General features: G+C 43.7%; 1 protein-coding gene and 1 pseudogene across 8 annotated transcripts in view; one reads left to right on the top strand and one right to left on the bottom strand.

Moving 5' to 3' along the window:
- The window catches only part of SIRPB1 (signal regulatory protein beta 1), a 61,566-nt gene that overhangs the window by 27,805 nt on the left and 13,492 nt on the right, over window positions 1-20,269 (bottom strand). For all 7 annotated transcript variants that reach the window (XR_004052510.1, XR_004052511.1, XM_030913986.1 and 4 more), the window contains exons 3-4: window positions 18,823-19,176; window positions 12,678-13,031 (exon numbers count right to left, since the gene is read on the bottom strand). Coding sequence is in view for 5 of the 7 variants with exons in the window: in XM_030913986.1 (XP_030769846.1) it covers window positions 12,678-13,031; window positions 18,823-19,176 (708 nt within the window). In the remaining 2 variants the exon portion in view is untranslated. The remainder of the gene's footprint in view (window positions 1-12,677; window positions 13,032-18,822; window positions 19,177-20,269) is intronic.
- LOC104676555 lies at window positions 4,094-7,005 on the top strand (annotated as a pseudogene). The gene has a single exon (XR_004052515.1). The product of XR_004052515.1 is annotated as a 14-3-3 protein zeta/delta pseudogene (transcript).

Raw genomic sequence — 20,269 nt, 5'->3', positions numbered from 1 at the left:
GAGCAGGCATAGGAGAACTTCCAAGGTGGAAGAGCAAGGTTAAGAACCTGAGGACTGAGGAACAGCCCAGCAGTCAGACACCGGGGACTCTACCCCCAGATACCAGCCCCCAGCTATGGAAAGTCATGAAGGGAGGACACAGAAAAGAGGAAGTCTCAAGTCAATAAATATAAACCCCACTTCAAGAAACTGCAAAAAGTAGGGCAAAGTAAACCCAAAGCACGCAGGTGATAGTAATTAAAAAAAAAAAAAGAAAGAAAGAGAAGAGAGCAGATAATTAATGAAACTGAAAAAACTGAAAACACAAAAACAATACAAAAACCCACTGAAACAGAGTGGATCTTTTGAATACACCAACAAAATGGGAAAAAACTCTAGCATGACTGATGAAAAAGAAAAGAGAAATGACACATTTTCAGTATCAGGATGAGATGTGGGATACCATTGCAGACCCTGCAGACACCAAAAGGGTTATAAGAGGATATTGTGAACAATTCTACACACAGAAATGTGACAACTTAGATAAAACAGGACCAAAAATTATGCAAAACACAACTTTCCAGGACTCACTGAATAGGAAACGAAAAATGTGAATACCCCTAAACTATTAACAACATTGTATCTATGATTATAAAATGTCCAAAAATATTCCCGAGGCCCAGATCTTTCACAGGAAAACACAAACATTTAAAGGGAAACTAAAACCAAATTTAATACACAGGGAAACGGATCTAAAAAATTTTGGTAAAATTTGAATGCATGCTCCATTTTAGATAACATGCGGAAATTATTTTAATAACTTTATGAAACAGTAATTTAAATGCTTAAAATTTAATTAGACAATGACATTGGTTTTGTGAAAAATGTCCTTGATCACATGATCACTCAATGTGCAACTGCAGGTGCGTGCGTGAGCAAGTTTTCAGCGGACGTGACTATGAACCTTCCACACATCTCTGATGATTGGGGACATTGTTTGTCTTCTATGTCCTCTCTTTACTCTTCCAGCAGGCAGGGACATGAACAAATCAGTGACTCAGCACTGACCCAGGAGATGATGCAAACATCACAGGGTGTTTTGGAAGGAACCTGAGTCCTTATTCTTATTTTCTGGCGCCTCAGGGCAGAAAGAATAGAAGATTGGGCCCCGGCCGTCATTGGAAGAGTAGCAGAATCACAAAGGAGGATGAATCTCAGCTTCAGTGGCTTCTATGCTGGGATAGGGCCCTGTTGGGGAAGCTGTGGGACCCTGAGATGTGGGAGGAGATATTTGGGTCAAAGCACGCAAAGATTGTCATTCGACTGGAGGAGAGGGACCCCTCCTGGTATTATATGAGAGGGAAATAAGACATATTTTGGTTATAGAGAGGGTAAACACTGGCCAAATTCGGGTCGCTGGGACAAAGCCCAGCAGAAGGGGAGAGTTTCTCTAATTAGCACAAATTCACATGATAGCCTGGTAGTGAGCCTGTCCTCAGGGACTAGATTTACCATCATTAGTTTGGATCAATAACCTGATGTAATGGCCAGAAGTCTTCAACATCATCCCTCATTACTTCCTGAGTCCTGGTTTCCCCTTTGGTAAAACTCCAAAGTCACTGGGTGTTTGAAGCAGGAAAGGAGATCAGAGATGAACAGGAATTTGCACATGGTCCATGCGCAGAGTGGCTGGGATTATTGTTGGTCAAATATCACCATCGGAACACAGAAGAGGCCTGTGCTGTGACCAGGTCACCTGGGGGCCTGCTCCAGGCCTCAACGTCACTTGTCTTTCTCCAGCAGATGCCGGAGACTGCTGGGTGAGGTCACAGATGCGGATGGAAAAGTTTAGAATAGAACAGAGACAAGGTAGAGGTTACAAAGTGTGAAGGGGAAGGTGGTGCACTGATGAGACATGCAGAAGAAGGCGAGACACAGGACTTCATAGACAAATGCATCGTGTCCCTCTCTCCTTTTTCCTTTAATGTATATTTACGCTGAAAGATCGATTAAGTTGTGCATCAAACTCTTGACGCAGTTTCTCCTTGTAGATGGGTTTAACGGTGTTTGCAAATTGCCGATTGCTACCTTGAACCTTCTAAGTAGTGGTGACCTGTGGAGTGTAGGATTTGGGGGCATGAAGCTGACCTTAAAATTTTACTTTATATTTATAGACTTCTAGCTTATTTTATGACAAGCATGAATATTGCTTTTAACTTTAAAGAAAAAGACAAAATTTAAAAATGGGAAGTAACCGCATCATGGGTGACATGTGAGCCCTGCTCCTTCTGGTGCACTGATATCTCCAGGGTATGGCTTTTGCTGACCACTTGCTGCCCATCATGCTCCACCTGGCAGGTGAGCACCACACCATCCCTGTGGGCACAGGTGTTCACCAGGAGCCAGCTCGTCCAGTTGTAGGTACCATCCTTGTTCTCTGTGAGGGTTGAAGCTGTTTCTGTCTGAGACACATTTCCATTCTCCAACCAGGTCAGCAGGAGCCTCGGGGGGTAGAAGTTGCTCACCTGGCAGGTGACGTTCGCCTGGTTCTCTGCCCTCATGGGCTGTTGAGTAACCTCCAAGGTGGGTGGAACTGAAACAGCACAGGGCAGAAGCTGTGACCTTGTGGCACAGACAGATCACAGGGAGGGCTGCATAATGTAGCTCCCACCACCACGGCGAGGGCCTCACCAGGACAGTGCTAGGCAGGCAGCACATGCTCAGACATTGAGGGTGCTCTTTGTATATGAATGAAATTACTAAGCACAGTGCCTGGCACACAGCAGGTGCTGAAGGACTGATAGTTCCTACTAGGCTAAGAATGAGTGAAATCTACAAGCACCACACCTGGCATACAGTTGGAAGGTAAGAACTGTAGCAAAATCAGTGAAATCACCAAGCACATATTGATTTGGCTCCTAGTAGGTGCTCACTAATTGTAGTTGCTCTTGGTGAAATAAATGAAACTCTCTAGCATAGAGTTTGGCACATGGTTGCTGGCTCCCTGACAGCTGCCATTTAAATGATGGCAAGTGACCAGCACACCTAGGTGCATGGCAGGTGGGCAGCATCGTCAGGGATTCGTATTCCGGGCCATTCAAGCTCTAGAGCAATAGCCTGGGGAGTGAGGAGTGGGCTTGGCAGCCAAGTGTGGGCTTGGGCTGGGTTTGAGGGTCCTCTACCTCGGATGGCCTCAGACTAGTTGGCAGTCCCACAAAGAAGGTCCCCCTGCAAGGTGACATGGGCCATCTCACAGATGACTTGAGAGAGAATGTCCTTGGGGATCAGCACCACCCTGGCTGTGCTGCGGATGCTGTAGGACACGCACTCTCCTGCAGCATCCACGTTGGTCTGGAAATCTGAGAGCTCATTCTCATTTTTGAACCATTTCAGGGTGATGTCTCTGGGGGAGAAGCCGTGGGACTTGCAGGTGAAGCTCACTGTGTGCCCAGCTGTGGGCCTCGCTGTGGGGCCCGATACCACGGGGGCAGAGGGTTTGGCTGCAAAAGGAGCATCGATAAACAGGAGACATGACTGAGATGACCATCACTAATGATAAGCGTGTGACACAGTTAAGAACCTTCTGAGACGTTAGTTTTTAATCTTTCTAATAATGTCAGAAAGGCAGTCTCCTTTTCTCAATTTACAGCTCAGGCCACAAGAGCTCTGAGAGGTGAGAACCAGCCCATGGTCAGACAATGAGTAGGGGCAGGTCCCACAGGGAAGTCCAGGCCTGAGTTCACAGTCCTCTCCACACAGGGTGACTTCCACCAGTCTGGGCATAGGAGCAAAATTACTGACTGGGCTCCCTCCTTGTTAATAACTGGTCCTAGCTGGCTTTCCCCAGAGAGCTCACCAACCTCAGAGAGGACGTTTATAGAAGCCAATACAGGGATCAATGGCAAAGTGGCACCACCGTGAGAGCTGCAACCAGGCTGCTCAGCCCAGGAGAGGGGTGGCCTGGCACATCCAGCTCCTCATCTGCAAAACAGGAGGACGGCATTTCTACTTCCTGGAATGTCGCCAGGATTAAATGGGGCGATGGAAGCAGTTTTGCTCTGGATCAAACACAGAAGATGCTTCTCAAAATTAAAGATGGATCTATCTTTGACTGCTGAGCCCCTGTCCGTCCGCCGCCACCACCCACTCCGGACACAGAACATCCAGTCATGGATAAAAATGAGCTGGTTCAGAAGGCCAAACTGGCCGAGCAGGCTGAGCGATATGATGGCATGGCAGCCTGCATGAAGTCTGTAACTGAGCAAGGAGCTGAATTATCCAACGAGGAGAGGAATCTTCTCTCAGTTGCTTATAAAAATGTTGTAGGAGCCTGTAGGTCATCTTGGAGGGTCGTTTCAAGTATTGAACAAAAGACGGAAGGTGCTGAGAAAAAACAGCAGATGGCTCGAGAATACAGAGAGAAAATTGAAACGGAGCTAAGAGATATCTGCAATGATGTACTGTCTCTTTTGGAAAAGTTCTTGATCCCCAATGCTTCACAAGCAGAAAGCAACGTCTTCTATTTGAAAATGAAAGGAGATTACTATCGTTACTTGGCTGAGGTTGCCGCTGGTGATGACAAGAAAGGGATTGTGGATCAGTCACAACAAGCATACCAAGAAGCTTTTGAAATCAGCAAAAAGGAAATGCAACCAACACATCCTATCAGACTGGGTCTGGCCCTTAACTTCTCTGTGTTCTATTAGGAGATTCTGAACTCCCCAGAGAAAGCCTGCTCTCTTGCAAAGACAGCTTTTGATGAAGCCATTGCTGAACTTGATACATTAAGTGAAAAGTCATACAAAGACAGCATGCTAATAATGCAATTACTGAGAGACAACTTGACATTGTGGACATCGGATACCCAAGGAGACGAAGCTGAAGCAGGAGAAGGAGGGGAAAATTAACCGGCCTTCCAACTTTTGTCTGCCTCATTCTAAAATTTACACAGTAGACCATTTGTCATCCATGCTGTCCCACAAATAGTTTTTTGTTTACGATTTATGACAGGTTTATGTTGCTTCTATTTGAATTTCTATATTTCCCATGTGGTTTTTATGTTTAATATTAGGGGAGTAGAGCCAGTTAACATTTAGGGAGTTATCTGTTTTCATCTTGAGGTGGCCAATATGGGGTGGAATTTTTATACAAGTTATAAATGTTTGGCATAGTACTTTTGGTACATTGTGGCTTCACAAGGGCCAGTGTAAAACCGCTTCCATGTCTAAGCAAAGAAAACTGCCTACATATTGGTTTGTCCTGGTGGGGAATAAAAGGGATCATTGGTTCCAGTCACAGATGTAGTAATTGTGGGTACTTTAAGGTCTGGAGCACTTAGAAGGCTGTGGTAGAAACACACTCCATGGACACCACAGCTTAAACCATGTGTATCTGTGGAACACTCAGTCTCAATGTGCACACCTTTGACTACAGCTGCAGACGTGTTCCTTTAGACAAAGTTGTGACCCATTTTACTCTGGATAAGGGCAGAAATGGTTCACATTCCATTATTTGTAAAGTTACCTGCTGTTAGCTTTCATTATTTTTGCTACACTTATTTTATTTGTATTTAAATGTTTTAGGCAACCTAAGAACAAATGTAAAAGTAAAGATGCAGTAAAAATGAATTGCTTGGTATTCATTACTTCATGTATATCAAGCACAGCAGTAAAACAAAAACCCATGTATTTAACTTTTTTTTAGGTTTTTTGCTTTCGTGATTTTTTTTTTTTTTTTTGATACTTGCCTAACATGCATGTGCTGTAAAAATAGTTAACAGGGAAATAACTTGAGATGATGGCTAGCTTTGTTTAATGTCTTATGAAATTTTCATGAACAATCCAAGAATAATTGTTAAGAACACGTGTATTAAATTCATGTAAGTGGAATAAAAGTTTTATGAATGGACTTTTCAACTACTTTCTGTACTAGCTTTTCATGTAAATTAGTCTTTTGGTTCTGAAACTTCTCTAAAGGAAATTGTACATTTTTTGAAATTTATTCCTTATTCCCTCTTGGCAGCTAATGGGCTTTTACCAAGTTTAAACACGAAATTTATCATAACAAAAATACTAATATAACTACTGTTTCCATGTCCCATGATCCCCTCTCTTCCTCTCCACCCTGAAAAAAATGAGTTCCTATTTTTTCTGAGAGAGGGAGAGATTGATTGGAATTCCATTTAAAATTTTGGTATATGGCATTTTCTAACTTAGGAAGCCACAATGTTCTTGGCCCATCATGACACTGGGTAGCATTAACTCTAAGTTTTGTGCTTCCAAATCACTTTTTGTTGTTTAAGAATTTCTTGATACTCTTACAGCCTGCCTTCGATTTTGATCCTTTATTCTATTTGTCAGGTGCACAAGATTACCTTCCTTTTTTAGCCTTCTGTCTTGTCACCAACCATTCCTACTTGGTGGTCATGTACTTGGGAAAAGGCCGCATGATCTTTCTGGCTCCACTCAATGTCTAAGGCACCCTGCTTCCTTTGCTTGCACCCCACAGACTATTTCCCTCATCCTATTTACTGCAGCAAATCTCTCCTTAGTTGATGAGATTGTGTTTATCTCCCTTTAAAACCCTACCTATCCTGAATGGTCTGTCATTGTCTGCCTTTAAAATCCTTCCTCTTTCTTCTTCCTCTCTTCTCTAAATAATGATGGGGCTAAGTTATACCCAAAGCTCACTTTAACAAAATATTTCCTCAGTACTTTGCAGAAAACACCAAACAAAAATGCCATTTTAAAAGAGGTGTATTTTTTCTTTTAGAATGTAAGCTCCTCAAGAGCAGGGACAATGTTTTCTGTATGTTCTATTGTGCCGAGTACACTGTAAATGCTCAATAAATATTGATGATGGGAGGCAGTGAGTCTTGATGATAAGGGTGAGAAACTGAAATCCTAAACACTGTTTTGTTGCTTGTTTTATTATGACCTCAGATTAAATTGGGAAATATTGGCCCTTTTGAATAATTGTCCCAAAAATTACATTCAAATAAAAGTGCAATGGAGAAAAAAAAAAAAATGGATCTATCTTTAACCCAGACTTTACAGATACATAGAGGCCTCTCTTTAGGTATTATACAAATATGAATCATTCCATATTTTTATTCTTTTCACAAATATTTCATTCTGTCACATGAAAGGCATTAATTAAGGATAAAGCTTTAGCGTAGAGCCCACGGTTTGTAAGAGCATTGGAATGACACCTGCTAAAGGTCAAGTCACAGTATGTTGCCGTAGACCTGGGTAACAATTGAAGCCAGGGTCCGTGGGATTTTGATCTCTCTCATCTGGAGTACTTTAATTAAATAACCAATGAGAACAGTTTGCAGTTTAGGATTTTTGACCAGCTAATGAACTGTTTCCAAAAACAACCTTTTGTGAAAAATCCCCTATAAAAAGCTTTTCCTGCGTTTCCATACAGGACACTATTCAGGGTTTTGCTGACTCAATAAAAATTGCACCTCTTTATTTTTCCAATAAATGCTCTTTCCTTTGGCCTTCCTAACCATCATTGTTGTTGTTGTTGTTGTTAGTAGCTCTAATCTGCTCAAGTCCTACATTTGAAAAGAGGAAATTTGTTTTTGGAATCTGTATCTTCAGTTAGATCAGGTTTGGGTCAAAACTAAGGATCACTGAGTACTAAGAAAGCCAAAGGTGATTAATTTTTTCATTGTTAATTAATTACAAGAGACAAAGACCTAGGCCACACCAACAGGCAGAAACCTATTCTGGGCCCTGAAATTGGAGAATCAGAACAATGAGGCAGTTTCTCCCTGTAGATGAGTTTTAAGGGTGTCTGCAAATTGCTAATTGTTACCTTGAACCTTCTGCCGCCGTCTCAGAAAGCACATATTACACATGTTTGCCTTTGCCAATATTAACTTGCTCCCTAATATGCGTGAAATATTTTGAGAGCACAGTAAAGAGGGTGTCACTTGAAGATGTCAAGTCTTTGAGAGACCAGCAAATGGGTGTCCCTAGAGGGCTGAGAGGCTGTCTTCAGTTCCCGTTTATTGAGGGCTTCTTGGCCGCCTGACGCTGGCTGCTCTCTCTGTACCTCTCAGCACTTTAATCCTCCCTCCATTTCTTAGAGGGGGTCCTCATGTGAGCCCTTGTATATGGCGAGACTCTGAGAGGATCTTTGCTGGCCAAGGACCAAAAGTAGATAGAAACCCCACCCTGGGAAGATGAGCGAGGGTAAATGCCAAGTGCATAGCCTGGCATGTAGTAGGTGCTTAATAAATAACCCCTGTGACTGTAATCATGAGGTTTGGTCATTACTGCTACTGGAGCTGCATAGCTGTTCTTCAGGCAACAGAACAAAGAGGAGCAGAAACACCAAGGAAAGGCTCAAACCCTACTCACTGCAGCTGCCAGAAAAACCCAAATGATAAAAGGAGCAGCAACCACCATGTTTGGTGAACTGGCTTTCAAGTAAGATCACAGGTGAAGCTGGAAGCGTTTTGGAAGAAGGAGAGAAAAGATACCTCAGTGACATCTGGGAGTGCTGAGGGAGGGAGGCTTCTGGGGCTGAGGAGTGAGGATTTGCTGGGACTCTAGCACCTGCTTAGATACAAACGTTTTCAAGACAGAAGGTTCCCCAGCACTGAGGCTGCATCTGAGCGAGGCTTTGTCCCAGTCTCCTATCTTGGGCCCTGAGGCCAGTAGCATGGGAGGGGTCCTGTCCAGGCTTCTGGGGCCTCCCAGAATGTTCCCAGCATGTCTGTGTTGAAGCACCCATGGCCCAAAAAGCTGTTCTCAAAGCCCCAGAACCTGGGGCATCACTTTTGCTAGGGGAATGTGTGTGAGAATCTTCTGGAGCCATTCAGAACTTTAGATGCCAGGCCCACGTTAGACCAATTAAACTGCCATTTTTAGGGGGATCCTGGGTCCAGCTTTGTTAACTTTTTTTTTTTTATAGTTTTCCCAGTGATTGTAATGAGCAACCAAGGTTGAAAGCCACTGGACCCCAACCCAAACCCCATTTATACTTGCGGCCTAGTGATGCCCTGACCTGTCTGAGGTCACACAGCTTCACCCTAACAAGCTCACATTTATTGAGCATTTACTATGTGCTTGTTGATGTCCTAAGCATTTAACACGATTTCACTTCTTCAGACTCTGCCCAGCCTGTGAGGTCAGCATTACCATCAAAGGGTGAGGACATCGAGGCCTATGGTGGCAAAGTGCCTTGTCCCAGGTGGCAGAGCCAGGAAGAGTCAGAGCCAGGAAGAGGCCCAGGCAGCTGGGATACTGCCCGTGCTCTCCTAACCATAGTTCTGCAGAAGCTCAGTAATAACCTGAACACCACCACCATGAGGGGCTCTGTGTACATCCTCTGCAATCCTCACAGAACCCGGAACGGGGCCATGATAATCAGCATCGCACCGATGGGGAAACCAAGGACTCAAGGGAAGGCAAGACTGGCTCAAGATCACATGATCTTGAAATAACACCTCACTTTGGGGGTGCCTACAGTGTGCTAGGTGATTTACAGAGAGAACCTTAAATCCTTTCCACTTTGCTAAAGGAGTCCATGATTGTCTCCATTCTACAGATGACGAAACTGAGGCTGAACAAAATGAAGGCATTGTCTCCTCATCCTCCATGTGTCCCAGTGGGCATTTCCTGTGTCCCAACAAGCAGTTACATCCATTAACAGAGCAAGTGTTTTAACTTCTTCAGCCCCAACACTGACTGCCACCTCAATTGTCCCTTTGAGATTCTAGACTTCATGCAATGTTAGGGAGAAGCCTCCCTCCTGGGTGCCCAGGCCTGCTTACCCTGCAGCCATAAACAAAAGACAGTGGGCTCCTGACAGCCGGAGGGGAGAACCTAAACTCTTGCTCACATGGGCGCCAAACACTCTCTAGGAAATGCCTCATCTCCTCATCCTTAGTCCTCAGCGCCATGAGCGGGCAGATATATGCTCTACTGGGCTGCAGGAGGCTTGACTCTGCTCAATGGATGCTGCTGAGTGAAGGAGAAACAGCAGAACATGGGGGGAGAATCCTAAATGCTTCACATGTGCTGAGACCTGTGCTTTAGGAACCGGCTTGGCATATCATGAGACACCTGCAGGACCTTTCTGATGGGAGTGTAAAGCCAGCCCCTCGACCCTACAGGGTTACTGTTTTGTTTTTAACACTTTTTGCTGTAGAACTGAACACTGCAAGAATTTAGAAAGAGAAGGTTGGAGCATTTCTCCACACTTGGAAAACCACAGCTGAGTGTTGCAAAGACAAGGGCTGTGAGTCAAACTGGGGGGTTAGAACCTTGGCTCCCTGACCTGCTCACAAGTCAGGTCTCCTCTCAAAGCCTCAGTGTCCTCATCTTTAAAGGAGGTAGCAAATGGCTCCTCCCTCATAGCACTGGTTGTAAGAAGACTCTGGCACAGCTGCTGCTTCCTGGCCTCCTTCCCCACCTCTCTCCTTTCTCATCTAGCTCATCATTTAGGCTGAGAGCATGGCAAAGAGGAGTGAGCACTTTACTAGGAGTTAGCAGATCTGAGTCACACCTGAGCCACCATTGGCTGTGACTGCCTGGGCTGGGGAGGCATCACCTGGAAACTTCAGTGTCTTTACCAATATTATCTGCACAATCAGGATAAAGTCACCTTCCATGTCTAAATTGAAGGGTTATGGAGAACTGATTTCAGTCATTACTGGGCAATGCACATTTTCATGTACACACATGTACATGAAAGCATCATGTTTTATGCTTTACATATACACATTTTTTTTTAAAAAACTGTTAGTAAAGCTATGTGTCTTCTGGAGGCTCTGTTTTTTGCCTTTCCAAATTCCAGAGGCTGCCCACATTCCTTTCTCACAGTTACATCTTCCCATCACTCTAACCTCTTGCTTGCATCCTCACATGTCCTCCTCTAAGAATTAATCTCCTTCCTCCTTCTTGTAAGGACCTTTCTTATATATTGTGTCCACCCTGATGCTAGAGCCAGATGTTAAAATCACTGTCTTAAAAGTGTTTGAAGTGGGGCCGGGCATGATGGCTCATGCCTTTAATCCTAGCACTTTGGGAGGCGAAGGCAGGTGGATCACCTGAGGTCAGGAGTTCGAGACCAGCCTGAACAACATGGAGAAACCCTGTCTCTACAAAATACAAAATTAGCCAGGCGTGGTGGCTTACGCCTGTAATCTCTGATTGCTACATCATCTAGTAGGGAAATTGGGCAATATTCTCAAATATGAAAGCACACTATCCTCTGACCTAGGAAAGTCACTTCCAGTGGGTGGCTCCTGCCTGAGCAGCGTGACACATGTACAAGGTCATCCACTGCATGATTGTTTTAGTAGCTAAGGTGGGAATAACTTACATATCCATCAACAGAAGACTGTAAAATAAATTTTGATATTTCCATAGATTAGAGTATTTTTCAGCTGTAAAAAACTGGAGCAGCTCTCTATGTTCTGATGTGGAATCTCGATATGGAGTGACAGGGCTTAAGTTTGGGAGAAGCTTTCCAATCACCAACGAACTTTAGTGTCTGAATGTGAGGTGCATTGTAAACCTTTGGGAAATGGGTGAAAAGAGAAATGCTGGTTCTCTGACCTGTGGTTCTGTTTGAGAAGCTTTTATTGAGCAACTATGATACACCAGGCTCTTCATGGAGACAGTGTCTAACACAGGGGAAGGAAGGAGACTGCCTCGATTCAGACATGGACTCTGGCTCCAATTCTGTCACTAACTGGCCCTGTGACCATGGACAAGGCCCCTGTCATGTCTTGGCTTCAGTCCCCCATCTGTAAAGGGGGTTGGGCTGGATGGTCTGAAGATCCCTCCTGTGCTGACATTCCAGAATTCAGGAGTTAGGAAGAGGCTCTTGAGCCTCTGGCAGGAAACCCCAAATAAGTATTGTTGCTGCCTTATATGGGGAACCCCTAAGTCACCCATTTGTGGGACCTCTTTCCTGAGGTGAGGGACATTCTGAGATGACGCAGCTCTGCTCAGAGCCCATGGTGACTGTGTGACTCAGTCCCCGAATCCCACAAGGATTTCCCAAATGGATCCACAGCAAATGCCAAACTTATTGGCATCTCCTCCCACCAGGCCATCAGATTCAACAGTGAGTGTGCCTCCCGGGAATCTTCCCCGTGGGGTGTTTCTGAAGATTAAATAAAGAAAAACACGATTTACACTCTCCATGCCCTGGATGGATTTCTCTTCATTAGAAGGGAAGAGAATGTAAGCTTGGTGGGGAAGAGCTTTAGGCTTTTTCATTCACTGCTGTTTGCACAGCATCCAGGGCAGAGCCTGGTGCACAGTGGTGTCTCAGTGAGTGCCTGCTGCATAAAGAGGAGACCCGGCCACCCTGAGGGGGAAGCCTTCTCTGGAGGCAGAAGGCAAGGTCCAGACCTGTGCCTGGGCAAGTCACTCATTCTGTCAGTTCCCTCATCTGTGGAACCAAAGGGCTGGGTCAGCTTTGCAAACACAAGAATGGTAGAGCCACAGACTAGGGATGCCGTCTTTTCCATCAAATATAAGCCGTGGACCCTCGAGCGACTACCATGACATCTCCAAGCCTCAACTCATGTGATCTGGAGAAGGGGTGACATCAGATCATGAAAATGAGCACCAACCACCACACCTGATTGTTGCTCCAAGAATGGATAATGTAATTATTGACTTAATGTCACACCAGGGGACGAAGGAGGCCCGCGGTGTACTCACCACGCACAGACAGCTCAGTGCCTGCTCCAGACTTCAACTCCACATCGGGGCTCCCTTTCCGGAACTTCACACAGTAGTAGGTGCCGGCATCTGCTGGGGTGATGTTACTGATGCGAATGGAAAAGTCCATGTTGTTTCTCTTTGTGGGGTCTAAAACAGTTGTTACCCGGGGGAAGTGGCCTTCTTTCTGATGGTAGATTACTTCCCGGCCTGGTCCAGCTCCTCTGAACCACTGGATGGGACCCACAGGGATCAGGGAGGTCACAGTGCAGTTCAGAGTGGCCGACTCTCCAGCTGCAACTGATACGGACTTCTTAGGCTGAATCACCTGCAGCTCCTCCTCACCCACCACTCCTGGAAAGGAGCACAAAGGAGTCATTTTTTCATCCTTACATGATCCTGTGTGTTTCCTCAAGTGTTTTTCAATGACTTTCATTGACTGGGTGCACACTAGGAGCAGGCCTTGAGCTCAGCCCACTACAGGTATTTTCTCATTTAACCCTCACAACTGGTCTGTAACATAAGACTGTAATATAAGCGAGGACACTGAGGCAGAGAGGTTCACTTTCCTTTTCCTTACTGTCTTTTGTTCTTTATGTTTGCTTTCTTTTCTTTTTTCTTATTTCTTTTCTTTCTTTCTTTCTTTTTTTTTTTTTTTTTTTTTTTTTTTTTTTGAGACAGGGTCTTGCTCTGTCTGCTGCCCAGGCTGCAGTGCAGTGGTGCAATCACAGCTCACTGTAGCTTCAACCACCCAGGCTCAAGTGATCCTTTCACCCTGGCCTCCCAAGTAGCTGGGTCCACAGGTGCATTCCACCATACCTGGCCAATTTTTATATTTTTCGTAGTGACACAGTTTTACTCTTTGCCCAGACTGGTCTCTAACTCTTGGGCTCAAGCAATCCATCTGCCTTGGCCTTCCAAACTGCTGGGATTACAGATGTGAGCCACCACGCCTGGTCAAGAGGTTCAATTTTAATGTAGAGCTTTGGGTTGAGGACCTGAGTAGAACTATTGAGCCCTCCTTGGAAGTGCCATGTTTTGCCAAATATGGCCTCCAACTGTGGCTACATGGAGTGTGGCACTTTTGTATCACTGGATTGGGTGGGGCCCTGTGACTTCTTTAGACCACTGAGTTTTGAGCAGAAGTGTTGGGTATAATTTGTGGGCTGTGTGTTTAACTACAAGAGCCTCTATGGATCAATTTCTCCCTTCCAGAGACTCACAAGGCTCTGATGGGGCCTGCTCCTTTGCCTGGATGTGTGAATGACCATTGCATGCAGAACTGCCAATACACACCGAATATGTAGCTTCCAGTGGAAATACAACATTGTTTTAAGCCCCTGGTAATTTTTCACCCATAGCACAATCACCTAAGTTATGTAAGTTTCCTAATGCTGATGTGACAAATTACCAAAACTTAGTGTCTTAAAAGAAATGTAACATTTTATAGTTCTGGAGGTTAGAAGTCCAAAATAGTGTTGCTGGGGTACAATTAAGAAGAAATGATGAAAGTCAAACACACAAAGATAGAGAATAAAACAGTGGTGACTGGGGGTGAACTTGTGGGAGGTGATGGGGAGATCAAAAGATACAAAATTGCGCTAAGTCTGACGAAGAAGTCCAGAGAATGAATGTGCAATCTGAGGACTCTAGTCAATAATGTTGTATTGAATTCAGTATTTTTGCTTAAAGGGCACATTTCAGGTGCTGTTGACATAGAACACATGCAGCATAACTATGGGAGATGATGGATGTGTCCCTTTGCTTAACTTTAATAATCATTTCACTATGCATATGTATATGTATATATGTATGTGTATGTATATGTATATGTGTATGTGTATGTGTATGTATATGTATATGAAAACATCATGTTTTACACCTTACATTTTGACAATTTTTAAAGCACTTTCAGCAGAGCTCTGTGTCTTCTGGAGGCTCTGTTTTTTGCCTTTCCAAATTCTAGAGTTTTCTCACATTCCTTTCTCACAGTTACATCTTCACACCGCTCTAACCTCTTGCTTGCATCTTCACATGCAAACATCCTGGAATACAAGGATGTTTCAATGTCCTTATCTAAGAATTACTTTCCTCCCTCCTTCTTGTAAGCACCCTTGTGATGTATTAGCTCCACCCTGATACTAGACCCAGATGTTAAAATCACTGTCTTAAAAATGCTGAGGTAAAGGAAACAATGGACCAAGAGTTAAAGGAATGTAAATATCTTAACAAAATGAGAACATAAAGAAAGATAAATTATAGGAAGAAATCAAACAGAAACTTAAGAATTGAAAGTATAATAACTAAAAGTTCACTAGAGGGGTCCCCCAATGGGTCTAAGCAGGTGGAAGAATAATCAGAAAACTGGAAGATGGAATAATTGAAATTATTGAGACTGAAGTATGGGTGGAAAACAGAATAAAGTCTAGAGCATAGAATCTAAGGGAACTGCGAGACATTATCAAATGTATCAACATACACCTTACTAGAGTTCCAGGGAGAAAAAAGAGAAAGAGAGAAAGGAATAGAAGATTATTTGAAGACACAGTGGTCAAAAATCTTCTCAAACTTGATAAAATACAGGAATCTACAAATTTAAGGCACAGAAGAAATGCAAGTTGAACTAAAAAATAAACTCAGAGATCCACACTAAGACACATTATAACCCACCTGTTGAAAACTAAAGTCAAAGAGAGAATCCTTAAGGCAACAGGACAGAAGCGATTCCTTACATGCAAGAGACCCTCAATAAGATTTTCAGCTGAGCTCTTATACAAAGCACTGAAAGCCAGAAGATAGAGCAATTGTAAGTTCAAAATGTTAAAAGAGGAAAAACATACCAATCATGAATTGTTTACCTGGCAAAGTGTCCTTCAAATACAAGGGAGAAATTAAGATATTCTCAGATAAACAAAAGCTAACAGAGTTCATGACCACTAAACCTTACCTACAGGAAATACTAAAGGGAGTGCTTCAGGTGGAAATGAAAGGATGCTGCATGGTAACTCAAAGTGGTATGAAGAAATAAAGATGTCCAGTTATGTGTACATTTTTAAAAAATCATGCATCAATATCCCACAAACAAGCTGTGAGCACCCTGCCCAGGTGACCAGGTAACCAGTATTTTAAAGCTGGTCCCTGCCACAATTCCTCTTCTTGTCCTCCCCTACTGTGACCTAGTGACATTAAAACACTTTAGTAAAACCCATCATAGTTTTTACGTGTGTCCTCAGCCTTGACTGCCAGTAAAGGCACTTGCCCAGGAATCTCATCTCTCTTGCCTACTCAGCTGCTTGATTGAGCCTGCTCCTTGGGAGCTCCTCCCACATGGCTTCCTGTATGGCCTGCCCTACTTCCATCTCTAGAAACTGTGAGTATGCCTCTTCATATGAACTTTTCATGGGCACGTTAGAGTGATCCTCTAAGATTTAACCAGCAGGAATCACTCTAACATTTTCAATAGTAATGGCAATGAGGATGGGATCATTCTAAACTCGGGTGGAAAGTTCCTAGGGAATGCCTTTGACTCATCATGACTTACTGATTTGCTACTCTGACTGGCTCCACAATTTGAGAAGGCTTTTTACCCTCATGACTTTCTTGTACTATGCTATGTACAGCTTTGTGTTGTCTTTTGGAGTGCTGCCATGGGTGTCCGTCCTGAAGCGAGGATCCTGTTCCAATATCAATAATGACATCCACCTTTCTTCAAGAGCACAATAATATTGGTAACACTTCTACAAAGAAGATTCATGTGATATGCATATTAATGTCACATAATCCAGCATCTGTAAGTTTTTTTTGGGATGCCCATGGCAACATATTCTTAATTTACAAATTTTACTTACAAATTAAAATCAACAGGCACTCCTGTTAGTGTCTTTAAATGAATTAACAAACAAAAATATCTCTTCTCTGTAGAGACTTTGGCAATGTCTTTCATGCCTCTTGGAGTCTCTAGAACACTCATGATGGCTATATATTTCCTCAGGGCCTTGATGCAAAAATAATGCTCTTTGTGGCCTAGGCTATACTCCATTAACACAACCAACTGGTTACCTACTAGAATCTCCTGACTTGGAGTCCAGATTCAAGGTTAATACTCTCCTGTTGCAATCATTAACCATAAATTGCCCCACAGGCCAGGCTATGCTCATCTGAAATGACACCCATTGGAATTTAAACTTCCACTACAACACAAAATTAAAATCGCTGCCAGGTACAGTTGCACACCTTTCTGTTGACAGTTGGCATTATTACTACTTGGTTTGTTGATGCAACAATCCTCAACCAAATACTAGCAAACTGAATTCAACAGCATATTAGAAAAATTATACAGCATGAGCAAGCGATATTTATTTCTGGAATACAAGGATGTTTCCATGCACAAATGACAAACAATGTAATATATCATATTTATAGAAGAAAGAGAAGAAACACATGATTAACTCATTTGATACTGAAGACAATTTGACAAATTTGGAGATCTTTTTATGACAAAAACCATCAATGAAAGGAACATATGAAACTTCTATAAAATAATAAAAGTCATATACACATACTTTATTTTCACTTATCACTGTCTAATATACTATTTTATTTGCCTATTTATAATGTATATTGATTACTGTCATTCTCCCCAGTGGAGACAAGCAACAAAAGGGCACGTACTTTTTCTCTTTTATTCAACAACGTTCTTTGTTAGGTCCTGGCACATAGTAGGTATTCATTAAATATGTGTGTAATGTGTGGATTGCTCAGTGGAACACTTTCCAAGGAGAATAAATATTGTATTTTAAGTGAATTGCTTTCATGAAATTTGCCAGAAAATGTGGGTGAATTGGTGAAAAAAAATTCACCCATGTGAATTCACCCATGTGGGTGAATTGGTGAAAAAAAAATCAACTTGTATACATGCAGAAATCAGAAGAGTCAAGGGGAAGAAAACCACCTAAATGTGAGGTGCATTCTGAACCTTCATGAAATTAATGAAAAAAGGAATGCTGGCTCTCTGACCCAGGGTTCTGTTTGAGGAGCTTTTATTTAGTGCATATGATGCACCAGCCTCTTCTGTGGAGACTGTGTCTAACACAGGGGAAGGAAGGAGACTGCCTCGATTCAGACATGGAATCTGGCTCCAATTCTGTCATTATCTGGCCCTGTGACCATGGACAAGGCCCTTGACATGTCTTGGCTTCAGTCTCCCATCTGTAAAGGGGGTTGGGCTAGATGGTCTGAAGATCCTTTCTGTGCTGACATTCCAGAATTCAGAGTTAGGATGTGGCTCTTGGGCTTCTGGCAGGAAACCCCAAATATGCACTGTTTCTGCCTTATATGGAGAACCCCTAAGTCACCCAGTTGTGGGACCTCTTTCCTGAGGTGAGGGACATTCTGAGACGATGCAGCTCTGCTCAGAGCCCATGGTGGCTGTGTGACTCAGTCCCCGAATCCCACAAAGGTTTCCCAAATGGACCCACAGCAAATGCCAAACTTATTGGCATCTCCTCCCACCAGGCCATCAGATTCAACAGTGAGGGTGCCTCCCGGGAATCTTCCCCGTGGGGTGTTTCTGAAGATTAAATTAAAAAAAGAAAAAAACATGATTTACCCTCTCCATGCCCTGGATGGATTTCTCCTCGTTAGAAGGGAAGAGAATGTAAGCTTGGTGGGGAAGTGCTTTGGGCTGTTTCATTCACTGCTCTTTGCACAGCATCCAGGGCAGAGCCTGGTGCACATTGGGGTCTCAGTGAGTGCCTGCTGCATAAAGAAGAGACTCAGCCACCCTGAGGGGGAAGCCTTCTCTGGAGGCAGAAGGCAAGGTCCAGACCTGTGCCTGGGCAAGTCACTCAAATTGTCAGTTCCCTCATCTGTGGAACCAAAGGGCTGGGTCAGCTTTGGAAAGACAAGAGCTATAGAGTCACAGACTGGGGATGCTGTCTTTTCCATCATTTACAAGCCATGGCAGCCTCGAGCGACTACCATGACATCTCCAAGCCTCAACTCACGTGATCCGGAGAAGGGGTGACATCAGATCATGAAAATGAGCACCAACCACCACACCTGATTGTTGCTCCAAGAGTGGACAATGTAATTATTGACTTACTGTCACACACCAGGGGACGAAGGAGGCCCGCGCTGTACTCACCACGCACAGACAGCTCAGTGCCTGCTCCAGACTTCAACTCCACATAGGGGCTCCCTTTCCGGAACTTCACACAGTAGTAGGTGCCAGCATCTGCTGGGGTGATGTTACTGATGCGGATGGAAAAGTCCATGTTGTTTCTCTTTGTGGGGTCTGAAACAGCTGTTACCCGGGGGAAGTGGCCTTCTTTCTGGTGGTAGATTAATTCCCGGCCTGGTCCAGCTCCTCTGAACCACTGGATGGGCCCCACAGGGATCAGGGAGGTCACAGTGCAGTTCAGAGTGGCCGAATCTCCAGCTGCAACCAACACGGACTTCTTAGGCTGAATCACCTGCAGCTCCTCCTCACCCAACACTCCTGAAAAGGAGCACAAAGCAATCATTTTTTCATCCTTACATGATCCTCTGTGTTTCCTCAAGTGTTTATCAATGACTTTCATTGACTGCGGACACACAAAGAGCAGGCCTTGAGCTCAGCACACTCTGTATATTATTTCATTTAACCCTCACAACAAGCCTGTAACATATGACTGTATTACATGTAAAGACATGGAAGCACAGAGGTTCAATTTCAAGGTAGCACTTTGGCTTGAGGACCTGAGTGGAGCTCCTGAGCCCTCCTTGGAAGTGTCATGCCTTGGCAGATGTATGATCCTCCACTCTCTGGCCACATGGAGTGTTGTACTTTCTGGACCATTGCATTGATTCTACAAGGCCTTATGACTTCTTTAGACCACTGAGTTGTGAGCAGAAGTGATGGATATAATTTGTGGGCTGTATATTCAACTGCAATAGCACCTATGGATTAACCTCTGCCTTCCACAGAGACCCAGGAGACTCTGACGGTGTTTGTTTGCTCCATCAGCCTGAATGCATGAATGACCATAGCGTGCAGAATCCTCACCCACACTGAACATTCAGCTTAAAATGTAAACACAGCAATGTTTTAAGCCCCTAGGGATTGCTCACTCATAGCTTAATCAGATTACATTAATTTCCTAATGCTGATGGGACAAATTGCCAAAATTTAGTGTCATAAAACAAAAGAAATTTATCATATTATAGGTTGCAGAGGTTAGGAGTCCAAAATAATGTTACTGTGGTACAACCAAGGAGTAATGACAAATAAAACAGTGGTGACTAGGGGTGAAATTGGGGGAGGTGATGGGGAGATGTAGGTCAGAAAATACAAATTGCAGATGGTTGATAAAGAAGTCCAGAGAATGAAGGTACAATATGAGGCCTCCAATTAAAAATGTTGTGTTGAATTCAGTATTTTTGTTAAAAGCATATTTTATGTGCTCTTGACATACACACAGGTGCGGGGTTACTATAGGAGATGCTGGGTGTCTCCAATTGCTTCACTAAATACATGCACATGAAAGCATCATGTGTTACGCTTTACATATGCGCAATTTTTAAAAAAGTTGTCAATAAAGCTATGTGTCTTC

This window comes from Rhinopithecus roxellana, chromosome 13 (genome assembly GCF_007565055.1).
Source record: "Rhinopithecus roxellana isolate Shanxi Qingling chromosome 13, ASM756505v1, whole genome shotgun sequence".
NCBI classification, from domain to species: domain Eukaryota; kingdom Metazoa; phylum Chordata; class Mammalia; order Primates; family Cercopithecidae; genus Rhinopithecus; species Rhinopithecus roxellana.
Note: the sequence above shows the minus strand (reverse complement) of the source record. Positions and strands in the feature narration are given on the sequence as shown.